We start from the raw sequence: 18,605 nt of genomic DNA, 5'->3' as shown, positions 1-18,605 counted from the left end.
GTAGGAGGAGTTAACTGAGGGCTGTCACCCAGAATGGATGCTCTTCCCTGATATCCCAGCCAACCCCACAGCTAGTGGGGGCTGTTTACACAGCTCAAGGCATGTGCATTTTCTCCTTGTTTATTCTTTGGAAATCACAAGTAGAGTAAAAAATCCAAAGAACAGGAAGGTCCTTGGTCTACTCGTACTATATCATCACAAGGAGACTCTTCCTTTCTAAGCCAAGGTGTCCCTAAGCTTGTGTTGGACTATTTGGGACAGAAAAACCCTCCTGGGTTTCGCACTCTCCAGTGGGACCCTGACTGAGCTCAGCTGATAAATTTCTGGCTTCAGATCAGGAGTATATTCAGATACCTCTAGAAAAAGGCCAATTTAAAATACAATTTTATAGATAACTTTTAGATTTTAACACACATACAGTAAAGCAGCAGGGCAATTATTCTGAACTCTGTCTCCGAATACAGTTGGTCTTTCTAGTCACCCGTCCGTCAGGTTGCTCTGATGCCTCACACACTTTTTCATACTTTGGCCGGCCCTTAAGTTCTGCTGAGCCTGACTCTGCCCATGGTCACGTGACAGCAGAAGACAATGTCAGTCATTCGACCTGACTATCCCACCCTGAAATCACATTCCAGGCCCTCATTCCCAGAGCCAAGAGGCCCAATCATCATCCTTGACACATGCTATACATATCACCACCATCACTCCCCCACCTCCCACCCCCAGGCATACTACCAATCTCACAAAGAGAAAAAGAAGATCCTACCTGTGTCACCTGCTTTTCTGGAGTGGCGGTGGGAATATCCAGGACAGACATATTGCTCTCATCTTGAAATACAGAGGCATCTCGAGACATACTGAGGGATGTGTTGGTATCATACAAATCAGGAGGCTGTGGCACAAATCATACAACTTAGCTTCTATTTAGTAAAGGGAGTAAGAAATAGAGAGAACTTCCCTTTAGAGCATTCACTGCAGAAAAAGGTCATGCAGAACAATCCATTTAAAGAGAAAACATAGTTTTGACAACACAGTTTTATGGACAGGTTTTGGGGACTCTTACAAATGTTGCTCATTCCACCAGAGAGGCATCTGATGTATATGATCAGAAGCCTGAGGCAGAAAAGCATCAAAACTATGGGACAATTCTATGTCTTAACAGCCCTTTTGGTCAATAATCTAATTTCTTCTAAGCCTTGACTGATTTTTTTTAGGCCCAGGGCTTCATATCAGTGCTATTTTGAGTGTCTGGTTTAGAGACATCTAATAAAAAATGGGATAAAGAAATTTCAATTCCAACAAGAGCATGGAATAGGGTAATAGCTTATGAGCTCACCAGAGGATGCCACGAGGCAAAATGGCATGGTGAAAACCATGGACTTTGGAGTAAACTGCCCTGGGTTTGAGTCCTGGCTCCACCACCTGCTAGCTGAGTAACTTGAGTGAATTACTTAACCTCTCTAAGCCTTGGTTTCCTCGGTTGTGAAACATAGATAATGCCTACATCAAGAGGTTGCTGGAAGAATGAAGAGGTGTGTATAAGCTAATGCCTGGTGGTCAGTAAATTACAGATCCCTTCCCTTTTCCCTCTCCTGAAGAGAACAGGGGTTCAGCAAATGGACAATTCACTGAAGGGAAGGCAGGAGGGACTAAAAAAGAACAGGCTGGAGAAGTAAGAAAAAATTTGTTTAAAAAGCTGGCTGAGAGTAGAAATATTGTGCAGTTATTAAAAAATGTTTTCAAAGACTAATGAAAACAAATGCTCAAAAAACAGTGTGAAGTAAAAACAAGACACAAAATCATATTGAACAATTTCACTTTAAAAATGTGTCTTGGGCTGAAAAATTGTGCTGAACATTGGAATTTGACACAACATTGTAAAATGATTATAAATCAATAGAAAATGTTAAAAAAAATGTGTCTTGGGGAGGGTATAGCTCAGTGGCAGAGTGCCTGCCTAGCATGCACAAGGTTCTGGGTTCAATCCCCAGTACCTTCGTGAAAAAAATTAAATAAATTAGTAAACCTAATTACCTCCGCTGCAAAAAAATATGTCTATAAATACACGCGCATGCGTGCATACACACGCGCACACACACACCCCTCACAGATTTGAAAGAAATACACCAAAATGTTCACAGTGGTTGCTTCTTTCTGAGTGGTGGACTTGATTTTAGGGAACTTACTTATTCTGTATACGTTCCAATTTTTTCCAATGAACATGTTACTTTTATGAACAAGAAACTCATGTGTTACTTTGTTGCTATTGTTTTTAAAGCGAACAAACAAGGCTGATTGAAAACTGGGTTTTAGAGAAAGACAAAACAGAATTCAAAGCACTACAGTACAGAAAAACTAATGGAACAGCAGAAGAGGAAATTAGGGAATGAAAGGCTATGTGTGAAAATGCAACAGGGAACTATATTCAATATCTTGTAATAATCTTAATGAAAAACAATATGGAAATGAATATATATATATATATATATATATATATATATATATATATATATATATATATATATATATATGCATGACTGAAACATGCTGTACACCAGAAATTGACACATTCTAAACTATGCTTCAATAAAAAAAAATGCAAAGTGAGCAGTTTTAGATAAAGTGTTACACTAATTGGATGATACAATACAAGCTGTAAATGAGAAATAGTTGAGTAAGAATACATTATTATCACCATTTAGAAGTGGAAGTAAAGTATGCTTACTGTCATGTTCCTACACAACCAAAATTGCATTCTGACAGGTAAAACTTACGCAAACACACTTTAATAGCGTTTGAGTTTAAGAGCAGTAATGAGTAAGGACCATCACTCATGTGCATCTTCCTCAGGTTTAGAGGGAAGGAACTGGGCTTACTATTTTAAACTGTGTATTTATGAGTGAGGACAACGATGAGAGGGTGAACTGGAATATCTACACTACCTACACCCAACTCTTCATAGGAGATCCTCTAACAGCACCAAACAACAGCTACTCTCAGGAGGGACACAACCCTTGCAAGGTTTTCCTCAGCCATCTGAGATAGTGTCGGAGGGGAAGGGAAGAAAGGAAGATGGCTTCTGGGTCTAAGGCTCTGACTCACCAAAGGACTAGGCTTAGGCTGTCACAGACCAGACCAAGCCATGTGGCATTCAGTGGATGGACTCTCGTGAGGAATGATGGCTGAAACCCAGGCTTTAACTTACCAGAATGGGCCTGTGGAAGCTGTGGGCCTATTAGCAAATAGGGCCTTCCTAGGCAACATCACTCACCCAAGCCCCCTTGACCCAGTCTGCCCACACACTGCAAGAGCCTTTCCTTGCTCTGGGCCTGGAAGTAGTATCTTAGGGCTCTTTATACTTAGCCCCTCAGTGACCTAGGTTTTGGGGTGAAAGAGAGAGTAAAAGATAGATAGGGACAGTGCATGAATGAGATACAGACAGCAATTATCCAACAGAGATCACACAGGCTGCATTATTAGTTCAGAGCGAAACCTGAGCAGAATGAAAAAAAAAGTTTTCCAGTGGGAATTGGGAGAAATGTGCATGAGAATATTTGGTTAAATCTGAAAGGGTCTCTGAGAACTCTGTAGATGACTCTCATACAGATAAGGAAATAAACATTTACTGAATGTCTACTATGTGCTAGGCAAATGACCTCGTTTAATGTTTACACTGATCTTGAAAAGTACATTTTAGAGAAAAGGAAACTGAATTAGAGACGTGAAGTCAACTTTCCAAGTTCACAAAGCTAGACAGCAGCAGAGCTAAGACTCAAACCCAGGCCTGTTTTATGCCAGACTTCATGTACTTTCCACTTTACCACAGTGCCTCCAATACATCTATATTCTGGTAAGTCCTATTCTTCAAATAAGCCAGCCCTCTAAGAGTACAGTACAGATGAAACATACTCTTAGTATATGCAAGGGTCAGATCAGAAAGGCTAAACATTTCTTATTAATCTGGCTCTCTAGTCCGTTACATGTAAATTTAAGAACATTATAAACATTCCCTGTCTTCATTTACGGGGAGAGGGAGTCAGTCCAGGAAAATGGGTGACATCTGAGCTACACCGAGACACCTCTGAGGGAATGAGTAGTCAGGCATCTATAAGGCATAGGAACAATGCAGCCCACGTCTATGCTCTAGGGACATCCTAGAATCCCAGTGTGCAGGCAAAGGAGCTCCAGAGACTCAAGAGGATGCCTCTGGCCACGGCAGTCAGGAATGTGCTATTGCTAAAGACTGCCTGAACAACTAAGACCCCCATCCCGTTTATTCACCCCACACCTGCCTCTTCTCAAGTTAACAAGGCCGCCAAGACCCATGGCCCTCACTCACCTTAGCCTTTGAGAAGACAAGAAAGCACACGAAAGGCATATGAAGAGGAAGGACAGAGAAGAAGGGTATCTCAGTAAATACATCTGTTAACATGCTCCCAATTTCCCAAACCAATAAGAAAACTGCAAGACGTGCTTCTTGGTCCTCAGACTCACCTGGGGTGTGTAAGGCCCTGGGGTCATTGGATCCAAGCTTTCTAATTCTGCTTCCTCCAGTGCTGCTTCTTTAGCTGTACAAATATCCTTCTCAAGTTGAGTCAAATGCTCATCGTACTGAGAAATAAGGAAAATGAGTGAATTCGTTCTACATGGGTTTTAGGCACTGGGGATACAAAAGTCGTAAAAAGAGCAAATGAAAATCCTTGTCTTAACGCAGCTTCTACTCTAGTGGCAGAACATATACGGTAATTAAAGAATTACACGGTTTATTAAAAACATTAAGTGCCAGGTAGGAAAATAAAACAGGGAAGGAAATAAGGGATGTGGGGTGAGGGTGGGATGCTGCATTTTAAAATAGGATAGGCAGAGAAGGCCTCCTCATCACCCGAGGGAACAAAGGGATTCCAGAAAGCTAGATCCTGAGGGAGCTTCCTCTTTACCACCTACCTCAGTCAATGTCTGGTAACAGACGTTCACAATCTCCTGAGCAGTCTTAGTATACTGACTTTCAGGCCCTATAGATGAAAAAAAGAGAATGTCATTACCTTTGCAGACTTTAGTTCCAGAAATTTACATTCTGTCACCAGCAGTGGTGTCCCACTATCCTAGACCCAAAAAACCATGCGCCAGCTTGAACTTGGACTCTTGCTCTACCTTTGCAAGTGGAAAATTTCAAACACATTTAAAAAAAAGAGAGAGATACATGAATACAATGAACTCCCATGTACCCATTACGCAGCTTTAAGATTATTAATACATGGTCAATCCTGTTTCATTTAAACCAACTTACACATTCCTCTCAAATTATTCTGAAGCAAATTCCAGCATTTCATTTCATCCACAAATTGTTCAGTATGTGTCTTTAAGGGCTCTCAAAAGATAGCTATGTATGATATTATAATGACAGATACATATCATTATATGTCTGTCAAAACCCAGAGAATGCACAACACCAAGAGTGAACCCTAATGTAAACTATGGACTTTGGGTGACAATGATGTGTCAACGTAGATTTACTAATTATAACAAATGTTCCACCCTAGTGGGGGACACTGGTAACAGGGGAGGCTGTGCATGTGTAGGGGAACCCTCTGTACCTTCTGTTCAATTTTGCTCTAAACTGCTCTAAAAAATAGTTGTTTAAAAAAAAAAACCCAAATAAATTACACCTAAAATAGCTAACAGTAATCCTTTAATATCATTAAATGCATAGTCAACATTCAAATTTCCCCAATTGTTTTACAAATGTTCTTCGATATCTGAATCATAATCCAAATAAGGTCCACACATTGCACTTGGCCGATGTGTTTCTTTAAGCTACTTTAAGCTATTAGGTTCTTAACCAAACTATACAACTCCCCGTACAGCCTTTATCATAAATTGCAAATGGGTGGCTTACAGGTCAACCCAGTTCTATTTGGCTCACAAAAAAATCAGTTCAGGTAGTGATCATTTTGTAATGTGCAGAAATATTGAACCACTGTGTTGTACACCTGGAATTAACATAGTGTGGCAGGTCAATTATACTTCAATTTAAAAAAATCACTTCAGTTAGTGAAAGTGGACTGAGCTGTGCACTCATAATACATACACTTTTCTGTATGTAAGTTATACCTCAAGAAAAAGTTTTTAAAAAATCTTAATTAGTTGGCAACATTTAGAGATTTCCTATAAAAACACAAATGTCTGGCTTCTCTTAAAAAATTAAAAGATATGGCAACACAGGGTCAGCATTCTCACAAGGCACCAGTGGGCTGGATCTGAGTAGCAGCTGTCCCTTTTAGATAAGGCATGTGTTCTCCAGGTTACCATAGTCCCTACCAGGTCTGCTTAACTCATTTATGCCTGGAGCCTAAAGGCATCTGAGTTTTTACTCTTTGCCTTAAGTGCTTTATAATATTCTTCAATACATTGTTCATTCACCTACTCATTCATAAAACATTTTTTGAGTACCTTCTATGTGTCAGGAATTATACACAGAAATGAGTAAGATATAGACCGTATCTTCAAGAAGCTTATATAGTCTAGCACAATGGCCAATTCTGGGATGTAAGAAGGAAAGAAGAACTAGGAAAGGCTTCACAGAGGAAGTGATCCTTATGTTGAACCTACTATTTATCAGGATGTAAAGGATAAAAAAATACAGCACATGTGCATGTGAAGTTTACATGCCACCCCTACTCTGACTATTGCAAGCTATTACATTAACAAATAAGTCTCCTTCAGTTAAAACCTCTCACAAGTATAAACCATCCAGTCTTTATAAAAGATGTAAAATAAAGTTGTGTCCTCACACAAGCTGACTGTGCTAAACACAAATAAACCAGAAAAACCTAGTCAACCAAGACATTTAGGACACATGTAAAGACAGCCAAACCAACAAGGTCCTCCTGTATAACACAGGGAACATTCAACATCTTGTAATAACCTGTAATGAAAATTAATATGAAAAGAATATACACATATATACAAATATATAAAACTGAATCACTATGCTGTACCCCAGAAACTAACACAACATTGTAAATCAACTATGCTTCAATAAAAAATAAAATCAATAAATTTAAAAAATATCCAAGTAAGTAAGTAAATAAATAAAGACAGCCAGAGTTGGCTCACAAACAAGAACAGTTTGAGTGATAAGAAGACTGCAGCTCAAGTTTCTAGAGTTCTAATCTCCTAGGGCCACCAATAGGTTGGTCCTCAAAATACCGATGGAGACAGACTGCAAAAGCCATAAAACAAGCTTTCGTGTTGATAGTAATGCATGCTGCTAGAGCAAACAGGCTGCATACGGGCTGCAGGCCTCCTTCACCGAGCCAGTACATCAGTTTCTTACAGGATCCTGGCTCTGACACCTACAAGGACCCGCCTCATGGCTAAAATTCCAGCGTAGAGATTAAGAATTCAGCCCTTCAGTTTTGAAACCTAAACATAAAACCAACCCTTTCAGTTAGTCAATACTCTCATTCATAATAAAGGGAAAAAAATTAGGTTTATACATTTGCAAAGTTCTCTCTCACTTTAAACCATTTTAAACATGGGACCTCTTCCTTCCCCATTTTCTTTGTAACATACCACTGAAAGAAATACCCACTAGTAATGCCCCCAGAATATTAAAAATATACTTATTTACATAGCTGATACACTTGTCTATGTCTTCTTGATTACTAGCTGTGTCTGTTCTCAGTTTTGGAGATACTCTCAAGACTTACAATGGGGGGAGGGTATAGCTCAAGTAGTAGAGCACATGCTTAACATGCATGAGGTCCTGGGTTCAATCCCCAATACCTCCTCTAAAAATAAATAAATAAACCTAATTACCTCCCTCCCCCCAAAAAAGCACAAGACTTACAATGGTTTCAGCTATTTAACTCTATTACTCTACTCTTTGCAAAGTAGCACAGAAGTATTTTTTTAAAGTCTACTTAAAACTCATTTTATAGATCTCCATTTATTCGAGTCTTATTTAGTGGTCCTCAAATTTTTTTTAACATTTTTTATTGAGTTATAGTCATTTTACAATGTTGTATCAAATTTCAGTGTAGAGCACAATTTTTCAGTTATACATGAACATTTTTTTTCGCTGAGCACGTAAGTATTTTTGATGAAAGATGGCGGTGGAGTTGGCAAACAACTGTTAACACCACCAAAAAAGGGTAAAAATATCTAGATGTTTTCTTATCCCTACCTATACCAGGAATTCTTGAATGGGGTGGTGACAAGACAGATTCATGAATCTCCTGAAACTATAAATAAAATTCTGTATGTAATATATATTTTTCTGGGTAGAAGATCCATGGTTTTTCATCAGAGTCTCAAAGGGGGTCCATAACTATCTCCATAAAGCTAACATTACTGCTCTATATCCTGTAGCAATCAGGTGCTTACTAAGAGGAAGATGATCAGCTTTAGGTTTCACAGTTTAGGAAGAAAGGAGTCATCCAGTGAAAAACAGGGCCTCTGTGGGAATAATAAAGATGCTGTGGCTGTTGTACGTGGAGAAAAGAGTAAGAAGAAACCAAATTCCTATTTCCCAGTCCCTAAGGGATTATTATAGAGAAAATCAGAATTTATAGAGTGATTTCCAGAATGACATGAAAAAGAAGATGAAAGATAAGGCCATCTATGAATTATTGCTGTGCCCAAAGGAGAATAACTGACACAAAAAGAAACATTTTTCTGAATATATTTTGCCTTTTCGCTCTCTCCTTATTAAATCATGGTGAAACAACTGTAAATGTCAAAAATTATATATATATATATATATATATATATATATATATTTTCTACCTCATTCGTAAGGATTGGCAGCAGCCTACAGAATCACATGTAATTCAAATTCAAATGTCCTTAAATAGTGATAATTCCAATGACAGCTTTGGAAAGTTGATATTCCACCAAAATCAAGAAAATTCCTTTTGTCCTTTCTAAGTTAATTTCCCTTTTTAATAATGTCAGGAGAAGAAAGGAAAGTTACAAGCTCTGTGGTTCTAGTTAGAAAGGGAAAACAAGTATTATTGCTATCTGAAAGGTTTCAGAGAAAAATACAAGTTAGGCTGGTGAGCAGTCCTGCTCAACCAAGAGAAGGGGGTTTGTGATCACTCCTAAGCTCACATTTCCTTTGAGAACATTTCCACAAATACTAAAAATAACTTTCCTCCTAAGATGATGAACACTGTGCCAAAACAAGCATAAATTATTATCCTAACAGTGAACAGTGTGGGGGATATGCCTGTTTCACAATGTGAATCATTCAAATTAAAAAATAAAATAAAATCTCAGTAGCAATGAAGAGCTTAAAAAAAAAAACAGTGCCAGACTTAAAAAGAAAAAAAAAACCAAAAAAACGAAGAAAGAAAAAAATCTGCACAGCTAATTCCTAAAGAAACCAGAATTGCTAATTTCAATTATGCATAGTCCACAGATCCCTAAGAAATGACCTTGGGCTCTCCCAATTCTTAGATGTTTATCTCAAACTAGGTCCAGAAAAGGTAAAAAGAGAAGTGAATCTAATCTTTCAGACTGTAGCTAGGCTCTCTACATTAGTACAACGTGGATCAAATGCAAATTACGACGTTTAGTTTTCAAGATAAGAGGTTTGAGCTCTCAAACTCAAGTAACAGAACCTCACTTAGAATCTGGACGAGAAACTCAAGAAGCTAGAAACTATCCTGAGGGGAACTGGGGAAATAAAACTCACTGGGCACGGGTAGGATTTACATTCAGCACCTACCTGATAAAAAGGCCCAAAGAATCATAAACTACTTCTTTTCTCCCCTAAATGGACTATTCCATTTAGCAACTTAAAAAACACATTCATCTCGTATCTCCACAACAATTAGAAAAATAACAATATAGACAATTCAAAACAACTTTTCCTGTAGAGTAAAATTTATAACAGCTTGACTCTTCATTTTTAAGTACATACTATAAGTCTGGTACCATGCCAAGCTCTGATGATACACAGATAAGAAATAAAACAACAGAACAAAACAAGCAATAAACAAGAGATGTGTTCTTGTCCTTGATGCCCTTTCATGGCTTCATGGAAGATCCACATACAGAAACTCAGAATTTCAAAAACATACAAAGCACTAAGGGATCATAGAGAAAGTAGCAACTGTGTCAGAGAATGAGGCAGTACTAAAGAACACTTCACTGAAATTGTTCTCATCAAGTCAACAGTGATACGCTAACTGCCAAATCCAGTGAATATTCTTCAGACTCAACCATAGAAGTGCTGTTGTATTTGCAACTGACATTCACTTCTTCCTTGAAACGCTCTAATCCCGTGGCTTCTATAGCACCATTCTCCACTTTTTCCTGGTACTGCACCTCTTTCTTTGGCCATTAGTTCATCCAACAGATATTTACTGAGTGTTTACTATGTGCCAAGCATTATCCTGAGCACTTGTGATATAAGACAGGCGTGGTTCCTGCGTTCATGGTGCTTACAGCAATCACTTACTAGATTTAGGCCTATTTTTCTTTCTGTACTCTTTACCTAACTCTGTATAATACCAGCCACAGTAATATGGGGGAAGTTAACATTGATTTATATTCCTCATGGTAATAAGGTTTGGTTTTGTTTCTCCTGACACCACAGAAAACATACTGCCTTGAAAATACATCACAGAAACTCCCAGGCTGAAAGAGCCTATTTTTCTATGTCTCCTTTTTCTTTTTAATAAATAATAATCTTTATTTTCCCAAATGATGTTTTTTTAAATGTGGACTTTGTTGTAGCCTTAGTATTTCCTGGTGCACATTTGTTTACTGGCATATTATACTATCTCAACTCATATAAGTATGGGACTTTCAGTGAGATGCTGCCTTGTAACAGATTGCTATATCACTATTTACTAGCTCAATTCAGTACCATAAGAGAAGAGGGCTAGTAAGTTATGGACATCCTAAGTCTATTTTCTATCACATTTAAGCAGAAACTGAATTCTTGTACAACAAAGAAGTGAAAATCTCATTCTCACAGAAATGAAATGTCAAGTGACAGTTACCACTGGGCAATCTCCCTCTCCTTCAGTCACAGTATATTTTTAAAATTTATATATATATACATATACAAATATACATACATACACACACATGTATGTATATGTATTTTTAAGGTATAGTTAGGGTTAGGGTTTACAACATTATATTAGTTTCAGGTGTACAACATACTAACTCAAAATTTTTACAGATTATACTTATGCACTTATTAGAAAATATTGGCTATATTCCCTACAGTGTGCAATTATACCCTTATACTTTATTTTATACATAGTAGCAGCCACAATATTTTTAAAAGCAAAGTAGAAATCCAATTTAGATATTCTCTTTCGGAAACATTCATGACATTCAGTTCACTCTTTTGCCTTTCTGAATCACATATGAACAGATTTTACTTAAACAAGATCACATACTTAGATGAATGAAAAATCGTCCATAACATAATTGTCAAGTGAAAAAAGAAAATCATAGAACAGAATATATGCTTTCGTTTGTCAAAAAATAAGAAGCACATAGTATGCACAGAAAAAGGCCCAGAATGCTTCACACCAAACCCAACACTACTCTGGAGAGGGGGATGGGAGATGGGAGAAGGGGAAGGACACAGAGATTATTCCTTTTCAGTTTATACAAGCCTATATGGTTTAAATTTTTAAAAATGAGTATGTATTTTTTGATGGAAAATTTTAGTTTAAGTTGTATACTTGAATTTTACAGAAATCATCTGGCAAAGATTTTAAAACATTGATGATTCTCAGGTTAGAGAGGTTATAGGGAAACAGGCACTCTCCTTCACTGTTATTTTTACTATAAACAGGTAGTCTTTTTGGAACACAATTTCAGAACATCTATCAACACTTCCTACAGAAATATTCCTACAAACGTGCAATGACATCAATTATGATCCTCTTAACCCTGCTATGGAATACATTGAAAAGAATGATAGAGATCTCTACGTACTACCAATATGACAGGATCGGTAAAGGTGTCAATTCTCCCCTAAACTGATCTATGGGTTCAACTCAATTCCTATCAAAATACCAGCAAGACTTTTTTTTTTTAATAGATATAGACCAGATTCTTCTAAAATTTATGTGGAAAGGCAAAAAATAAGAAAACGATTTAGAAAAATAATAAAGTGACAGGAATCATTCTACTTGATGATAAGACTTACTACACAGCTACAGTAATCCCAGCAGTGTGCAGAGGGGTACACAGATCAGTGGAACAAAATAAACCCAGAAACAGACCTATGCATTCAACTGTTTTTTTACGAAGGTGCTCACAGCAATTCACTGGGATTAGGGATAGTCTTCTCAACAAATGCTAATGGAGCAATTAGACATCGACAGGGAAAAAAGAAAATGAACCTCAACCTAAACCTCAAACCATATATAAAAATTAAGTCAAATGGATCATGGACTTAAATGTAATACACTAAAACTATAAACTTTTAAAAAGAAAATATAACAGGAAACCTTTGTGACCTTGGGTTAAGCAAAGATGTCTTAGAGACATACCAGAAGCACAATCCACAAAAGAAAAAACTGAGAAACTGGACTTTATCAAAATTAAACACTTCTGCTCTTCCAAAGATACTGTCAAAAAGACTGAAAAGACAAGACACGGCCTGGAAGAAAATCTTTGTAAATCATGTATCTAATAAAGGATGTGTACTTAGAATATATAAAGAACCCTCAAAACTTATTAATCATAAGAAAATAATGGAATTAAAACTAGGACAAAGAAAAGAACAGACACTTCATCAAAGAAAATATATGGATGGCAATGGCAAATCAGGGTAATGTGAAGTAAAAACACAGTCAGATAGATAAAATTTTCTTACAATAGTGGTAACACTAAATACTGCAGAGAAACTGGATTCATACATGGTTAGTGGGAACGCTAAATTGTACAAGCAGTCTGGAAAAGAGTATGACAGTTTCTCGCAAAACATACATTTACCATTACATTCTAGGGCATTTATCCGCAGAGAAAGGAAAATCTATATGCCCACAAAATCCTGTATATGAATGTTTATAGTAGATTTATTCATAATAGAAAAATATTGGAAACCTGAAATGTCCTTCAATGACTGAGTGGTTGAACAAACTCTGGTACAATGGAACGTTACTCAACAATCTAAAAATGAACTACTGGGGGAGGGTATAGCTCAGTGGTAGAGTGCATACCTAGCATGCACAAAGTCCTCGGTTCAATCCCCAGTACCCTCTGTTTAAAAACAACAGACAAACCTAAAATTACCTTCTCCACTTAAAAAGGAATAGAAAGAAAAAATTTAAAAAGGAAACAAAAAATACTTAATAAAAAAAATGAACTACTGATACACACAGTAATTTGGATGGATCTTAAGAATTATGTTTGGTGAAAAAAAGTCAATCTCAAAAGTATTGTATTGTTCTTTATATAACATGCTTAAGCTTCAAAACTACAGAGGTGGAGAACAGCTAAGTGGTTGCCAGGGAACAAGGAGACTGGTGGGCGCACGTGAAGGGATGCAGATAGAAAGAGGTAGTGTCACAGAGTTCTTTTGTGATGATGGACCAGTTCTAAATCTTGACTGTGGTGGTGGTTACATGACAGTATAAAACTGCATAAAACTAACTACACACACACACACACAAATGAATATAGATTTTTTAAAAAGTGCAAGTTGAATAAGACTTATAATCTAGTTAACGGTAATGCACTAATATCAATTTCCTGATTTTGATAATGAATCACAGTTATGTAAGATGTCACCTCTGGAGGAAGGTGAGTGAAGGGTACACAGCACTCTTTATACTATTTTTGTAATTTCTTGGGTCTAAAATTATTTCAAAATAGAAGTTTAAAAGAGGATCAGGATATGTTCATAAGCAAAGAGCAAATCATAGAATTATCTATTAAAATGATAACTTTTGTAAAAAAATTTGTTGCAAACTGTGAATTATTTAACATGTTTTGTGTTAAGCACAGAAAAAGCATAGGAGGATATACACTAAACCGTTACCTCTGGGGAATTAAACTATAGGAGACAGGAGTTGGGAGGGTAGGCAGAAGCTTTAATATTTACTTTATCTATTTCTGTATGTTTGACTTTCTTATAAGAAGTGTAAATTATTAAATAGGTCTATCTGATAGGTTAGGAAGAGGTAAATCTAGAAGTTGAGACATTGGCCAGGTGACTATTTATTGTAATAATCTAGGCAAAATATAATGAGGGTTTTAGTGATATGCTGGAAGTTAGGGACTTATTCAAGGGAAAGAATCAAAATCAAAATCAAAATCAAACTGAGGTTTCCAGATATAGCTACTTGGTGATGCTAGTGCTCCGTTAATCCCAGAATGGAAATAGTAAAGGACTGACTCAAGTAAAGGACAGAGGGAGAAAGCTGAACAGAGAAGGAAAGAAGAAAACATTCAGTTTGAGGCATGTCTGACGTTCCTCTGGGACATCCAAGAGGAAACGTTCAGCAAGTGGTTGGGATGTACACAAATCTTTGCCCAGAACAGAGTTGAGTCATCAGGAAAGAGGTGGTAGTTAAGTTGTAGGAACAGGCAGAAGAATATGCAGCAAAGGAGACTGAAAAGGACTGCTCTGAGGTAAGAGGAAAATTAGAACTGAAAGTCGTTATGAAGCCAATCATACTACAGTTTCAAGGAAGGAATGGTTAATAATGTCAAATACTGGGGTGAGGTCAAGATAAGGACTGGAAAGTGCCCACTCTACCTGGCAATTATGTGATCCTGTTTACTTGGTACATTGGGCAGGGTAGAAGCCAGATTAAAGCTGAATGAGGCATGAATGGCAGGTAAAGAATAGGAGAGAGACATTACATACTCATACAAAAAGAAAAGAAATTCGGATCCACGCTAAAACATGGACGGTTGAACCTTGGAAACATTATGCCAAGCAAAATAAAAGGCAGACACAAAGGACAAATATTCTATGTACTGTATGATTCCACTTACATGAGGTACCTAGAAAAGGCAAATTCATAGAAAGTATAAGAGAGGTTACCCAGAACTGGGGAAATGGGAGAACAGGGCTATTGTTTAATGGGTACTGAGTTTCTATTTGGGATGATGAAAAGGTTCTGGAAATGGACAGTGGTTATGCTTGCACAATACTGAGTGTACTTAATGCCACTGAATTGTAAACTTAACAATAGCTAAAAAGGTAAATTTTTATGTTGTGTGTATTTTACCACAATAAAAACAAATTAAAAAGTCAGCTGTGAAGAGAAAGGATGGCAGCAAGAGGCTGAAGCAGGATCGAGGGGGATTTTATTCTCTTCAGTGATGTAAAAGACTTAACCTGCATGTAGGAATATTTATATCTTGGCCCCAATCTAAGGAGAGTCATTGACAGAAAAAAAGAACCTTAATATTCATTAATGACCAAACTAGTATATGGAAATAATTTAAGTATTATATTAACCCATGAACAATACTGAATCACTTATTCATATTCTTCAAACTGACTGAAACTTTTAGATCTAATAACCACTTGGTGGAGCGGAGAAAGCACATGTACAATAGCAGCAAAACTTTTAAATTAGAATAAACTCAACAACAAAAAAATAAATGCTCAAAAGCAACAAAAACTATAAAACGTACAGGAATAAATTAAACAAAAGGTGCCTAGAAATCATACCAGAAAAACTAGAAGTCTTTATTGAGGGAGGAAAAGAAAACGTGAATAAATGAAGAAACATGAGCTCCTAGATGGAGAACTGTATTATTATAAAGATAAATTCTCTTCAAATTAATCCATAAATTAAAGTAAGATTTCAATTTTGTATTAATTGATTAGTTGACAACTTAGAATCTAACAAAAATGATCCTGGGAGTTTAGTTAGGATAACTGGGTGAAGTTAAGTCATAGCTGAGGAATTCAAACTTACAAGTCTGAATGATGATCACAGTGATACTACCTGATGATAAAAGTACAGATTAGATACAGAAGTAAATAAAATAGAATAGAAAGCTCCAAAATAGGTTTAAGAATATATAAGAACTTAGTATATGATAAAGGTAGCATTTCAATTAGTACAAAAGGATAGACTATTCCATAAATATGACTTGGACATGTTAGTTACTCCTTTGGAAGAGAAAATAAGTTAGATATTTACCTTATACCTTAGATTTTATTTTTTAAAATTGATAAACATTCAAATGTTTAAAATATTACATGTATTAAAAGAAAATATAGTTGGATGTCTTGCAGGTAGGGAAGGTCTTTAAAACAATTATACCAAAGATAGAAATCATAAAGACAAAGATTGATAAATGTTAATTACATAAAAATAAAGTTTCTCTATGTCAGAAAATACCATAAACAAAATTAAAAGACTTTCTGGGCATGATGGAGTAACTGCTATTGGACTAGTCTTCCCACAGAAAACTGAAAAAAAAAAAAAAAAAAACCAAAAAACCACTAAACATATGAAACAACTGCTTTCAACCAAGAAGTGTAGGACTGTGATTCCTGAGAGAAGGGAAATAAAGGAAGTGAGCGCTACAACCATCCTTGGCTTTCTGCTGAACCCAAGAAAAGCCTCGCTAAGTCATAGAGACAGACGTTGGCATCTGAGGAGGCTAAAACAGCTGGAAATTGTAGGACAGAACTTTCTTCATTGGCAGTTTTACTGAAATGTAGGTGGGGGTGGGGGAGGATACACAGTAATTTGGTAAAAAATTTGAAACATGTTCAAGTACAGGTTTTGCATAATGCAAAATTTGCATAAATTTAAAAGATAAAACATGAATTGTCAAAGAAATTTCAAGCTTTTGTAGAGCTGCTTTGGGATACTGCCTCAAACTGGAGGCTATGCAGGAATAATCCTCTGCTATAAAGGGTCCTTTGGTGGCAAAGTTTGAGAAGCTCAACTATCACCTTTTTTTTCCTTGCTAACAACATCTTTTCCAGATCTTTCCAATATATCCAGAAACAAAATCCCAGTCCTGAATTAATTATATCACCTGCTTTCTCAGTTCCGTAATTTGGTTTGATGAGCACTGACAAAAATTAAACAACTGTGCCAACTGATGCCGCTATAAAAATGAATGGTCTTCAACTTCAGCTGGACCCTCAAAGGCTGCTTAGTATTTCTGAAATGTCCCTAAATCAGCTCCTTTTCAAATTTCCTATGACAAATAATTCAAACCCTTATCTACATTTCTCTTCAAATTCTCTCCCACCACACCTCACTCATTCTAAGCAAAAGACCCTGTTTTCTGCTTTCTAGAGAAAGTAAGAGGCTACTGGGCAGAAACTTTCTCAATGTCTTCCCACTCTCATAGGGATCTTATCCCACATTCTTCATTTTCTTCTCTTTCACCTACACAAAGGCCCCCTCTGTCCAATTGCCTGCATCCCCTCCAACATACTGATTACAAGTCTTTATCTTCCCTTCACAGGCAAATTTCAGTCTCCACTTTCTTACTTCTCATTCATTCATAGCCTCTGCAGTCTGGCTTTTGATTCTACCACTGCAGTGAAATACCTCTTCTTCTTTTTTCTTTTTTTTAAATGGAGGTACCGGGGATTGAACCCAGGACCTTGTGCACGCTAAGCATGCATTCCACCACTGAGGTCTACCCTCCCCCCAAAATAGCTCTTCTAAAGACCATTTTCTTTGGTCTTCTCTGTAGCATTTGACCTGTTGGCTATTTTCCCCTTCTCTTGGTTTCCAGGACATTACTCTCTTCTGGCTTTCCTTCTTTCATTTTGGCCACTCCTCAGTATTCTCCACCTGATCCCTTAAATGCTGGTTTGGTATTTGTCAAGTATATTCTCAACCTACATTCTCTCTTAACAGTGGTCCTTAACTTTCTGGGGTCACGTATAACTTTGATAATCTGATAAAGTTATGGTCTTTCTACCCAGAAAAACATACAACCATATTTCACCTACAGCATCAGGGAGTTCAATGAATGCACCCTATTCCCTATTTGAGCTCATCTACTTACATTTTTACATGCTGATGATTTTGAAAAAAAAATCCACATACACAAACAGTACAGACTTCTCTTCTGAGCTTTGGACCTATATACAGATAATTATCTACTAGAAGTCTTCATTTGGATGTACTACCTCAATACAACACAGCCCAAATTGAACTCTATCACTTCTGCTCCAAAACCACTCCTCCTGTATTTCCCATTATAGTCAGCCCTCTGTATCCGCGGGTTCTGGATCCACGGAATCAACCAATTACAAATTGAAAATATCTTGGGGGAAAAATTTCAGAAAGTTCCCAAAAGCAAAACTTGATTTTGCTGCACACTGGCAACTATTTACATTGTATTTATAACTATTTACATAGCATTTACATTGTATTAGATATTGTAACTAACCTAGACATGATTTAAAGTACAGGAGAGGTTGCGTATAGGTTATATGCATGTACTATGCCACTGTATATAAGTGACTTGAGCATCTGCAGATTTTGGCATCCCTGGGAGTCATGGAACCAATCCCCCACAGATACTGAAGGACAATAGTCAATGGCACCACCAGTTGCCCATGTCAGAATTCTGAATGTCATCTGACCTACCCATCCTTCCAAAAAATGGAAATTTTTTAA

The 18,605-nt window shown here is 36.9% G+C and overlaps 1 protein-coding gene across 5 annotated transcripts in view; it reads right to left on the bottom strand.

The window, feature by feature from the left end:
- Nucleotides 1-18,605, bottom strand: part of TAF1 (TATA-box binding protein associated factor 1) — a 64,425-nt gene that overhangs the window by 6,095 nt on the left and 39,725 nt on the right. For all 5 annotated transcript variants that reach the window (XM_014563564.2, XM_032476007.1, XM_014563563.2 and 2 more), the window contains exons 33-35: nt 4,945-5,012; nt 4,495-4,611; nt 767-892 (exon numbers count right to left, since the gene is read on the bottom strand). In XM_014563564.2, the coding sequence (XP_014419050.1) occupies nt 767-892; nt 4,495-4,611; nt 4,945-5,012 (311 nt within the window). The remainder of the gene's footprint in view (nt 1-766; nt 893-4,494; nt 4,612-4,944; nt 5,013-18,605) is intronic.

This window comes from Camelus ferus, chromosome X, assembly GCF_009834535.1.
Source record: "Camelus ferus isolate YT-003-E chromosome X, BCGSAC_Cfer_1.0, whole genome shotgun sequence".
NCBI classification, from domain to species: domain Eukaryota; kingdom Metazoa; phylum Chordata; class Mammalia; order Artiodactyla; family Camelidae; genus Camelus; species Camelus ferus.
This window is presented reverse-complemented; position numbering and strand designations above follow the sequence as displayed.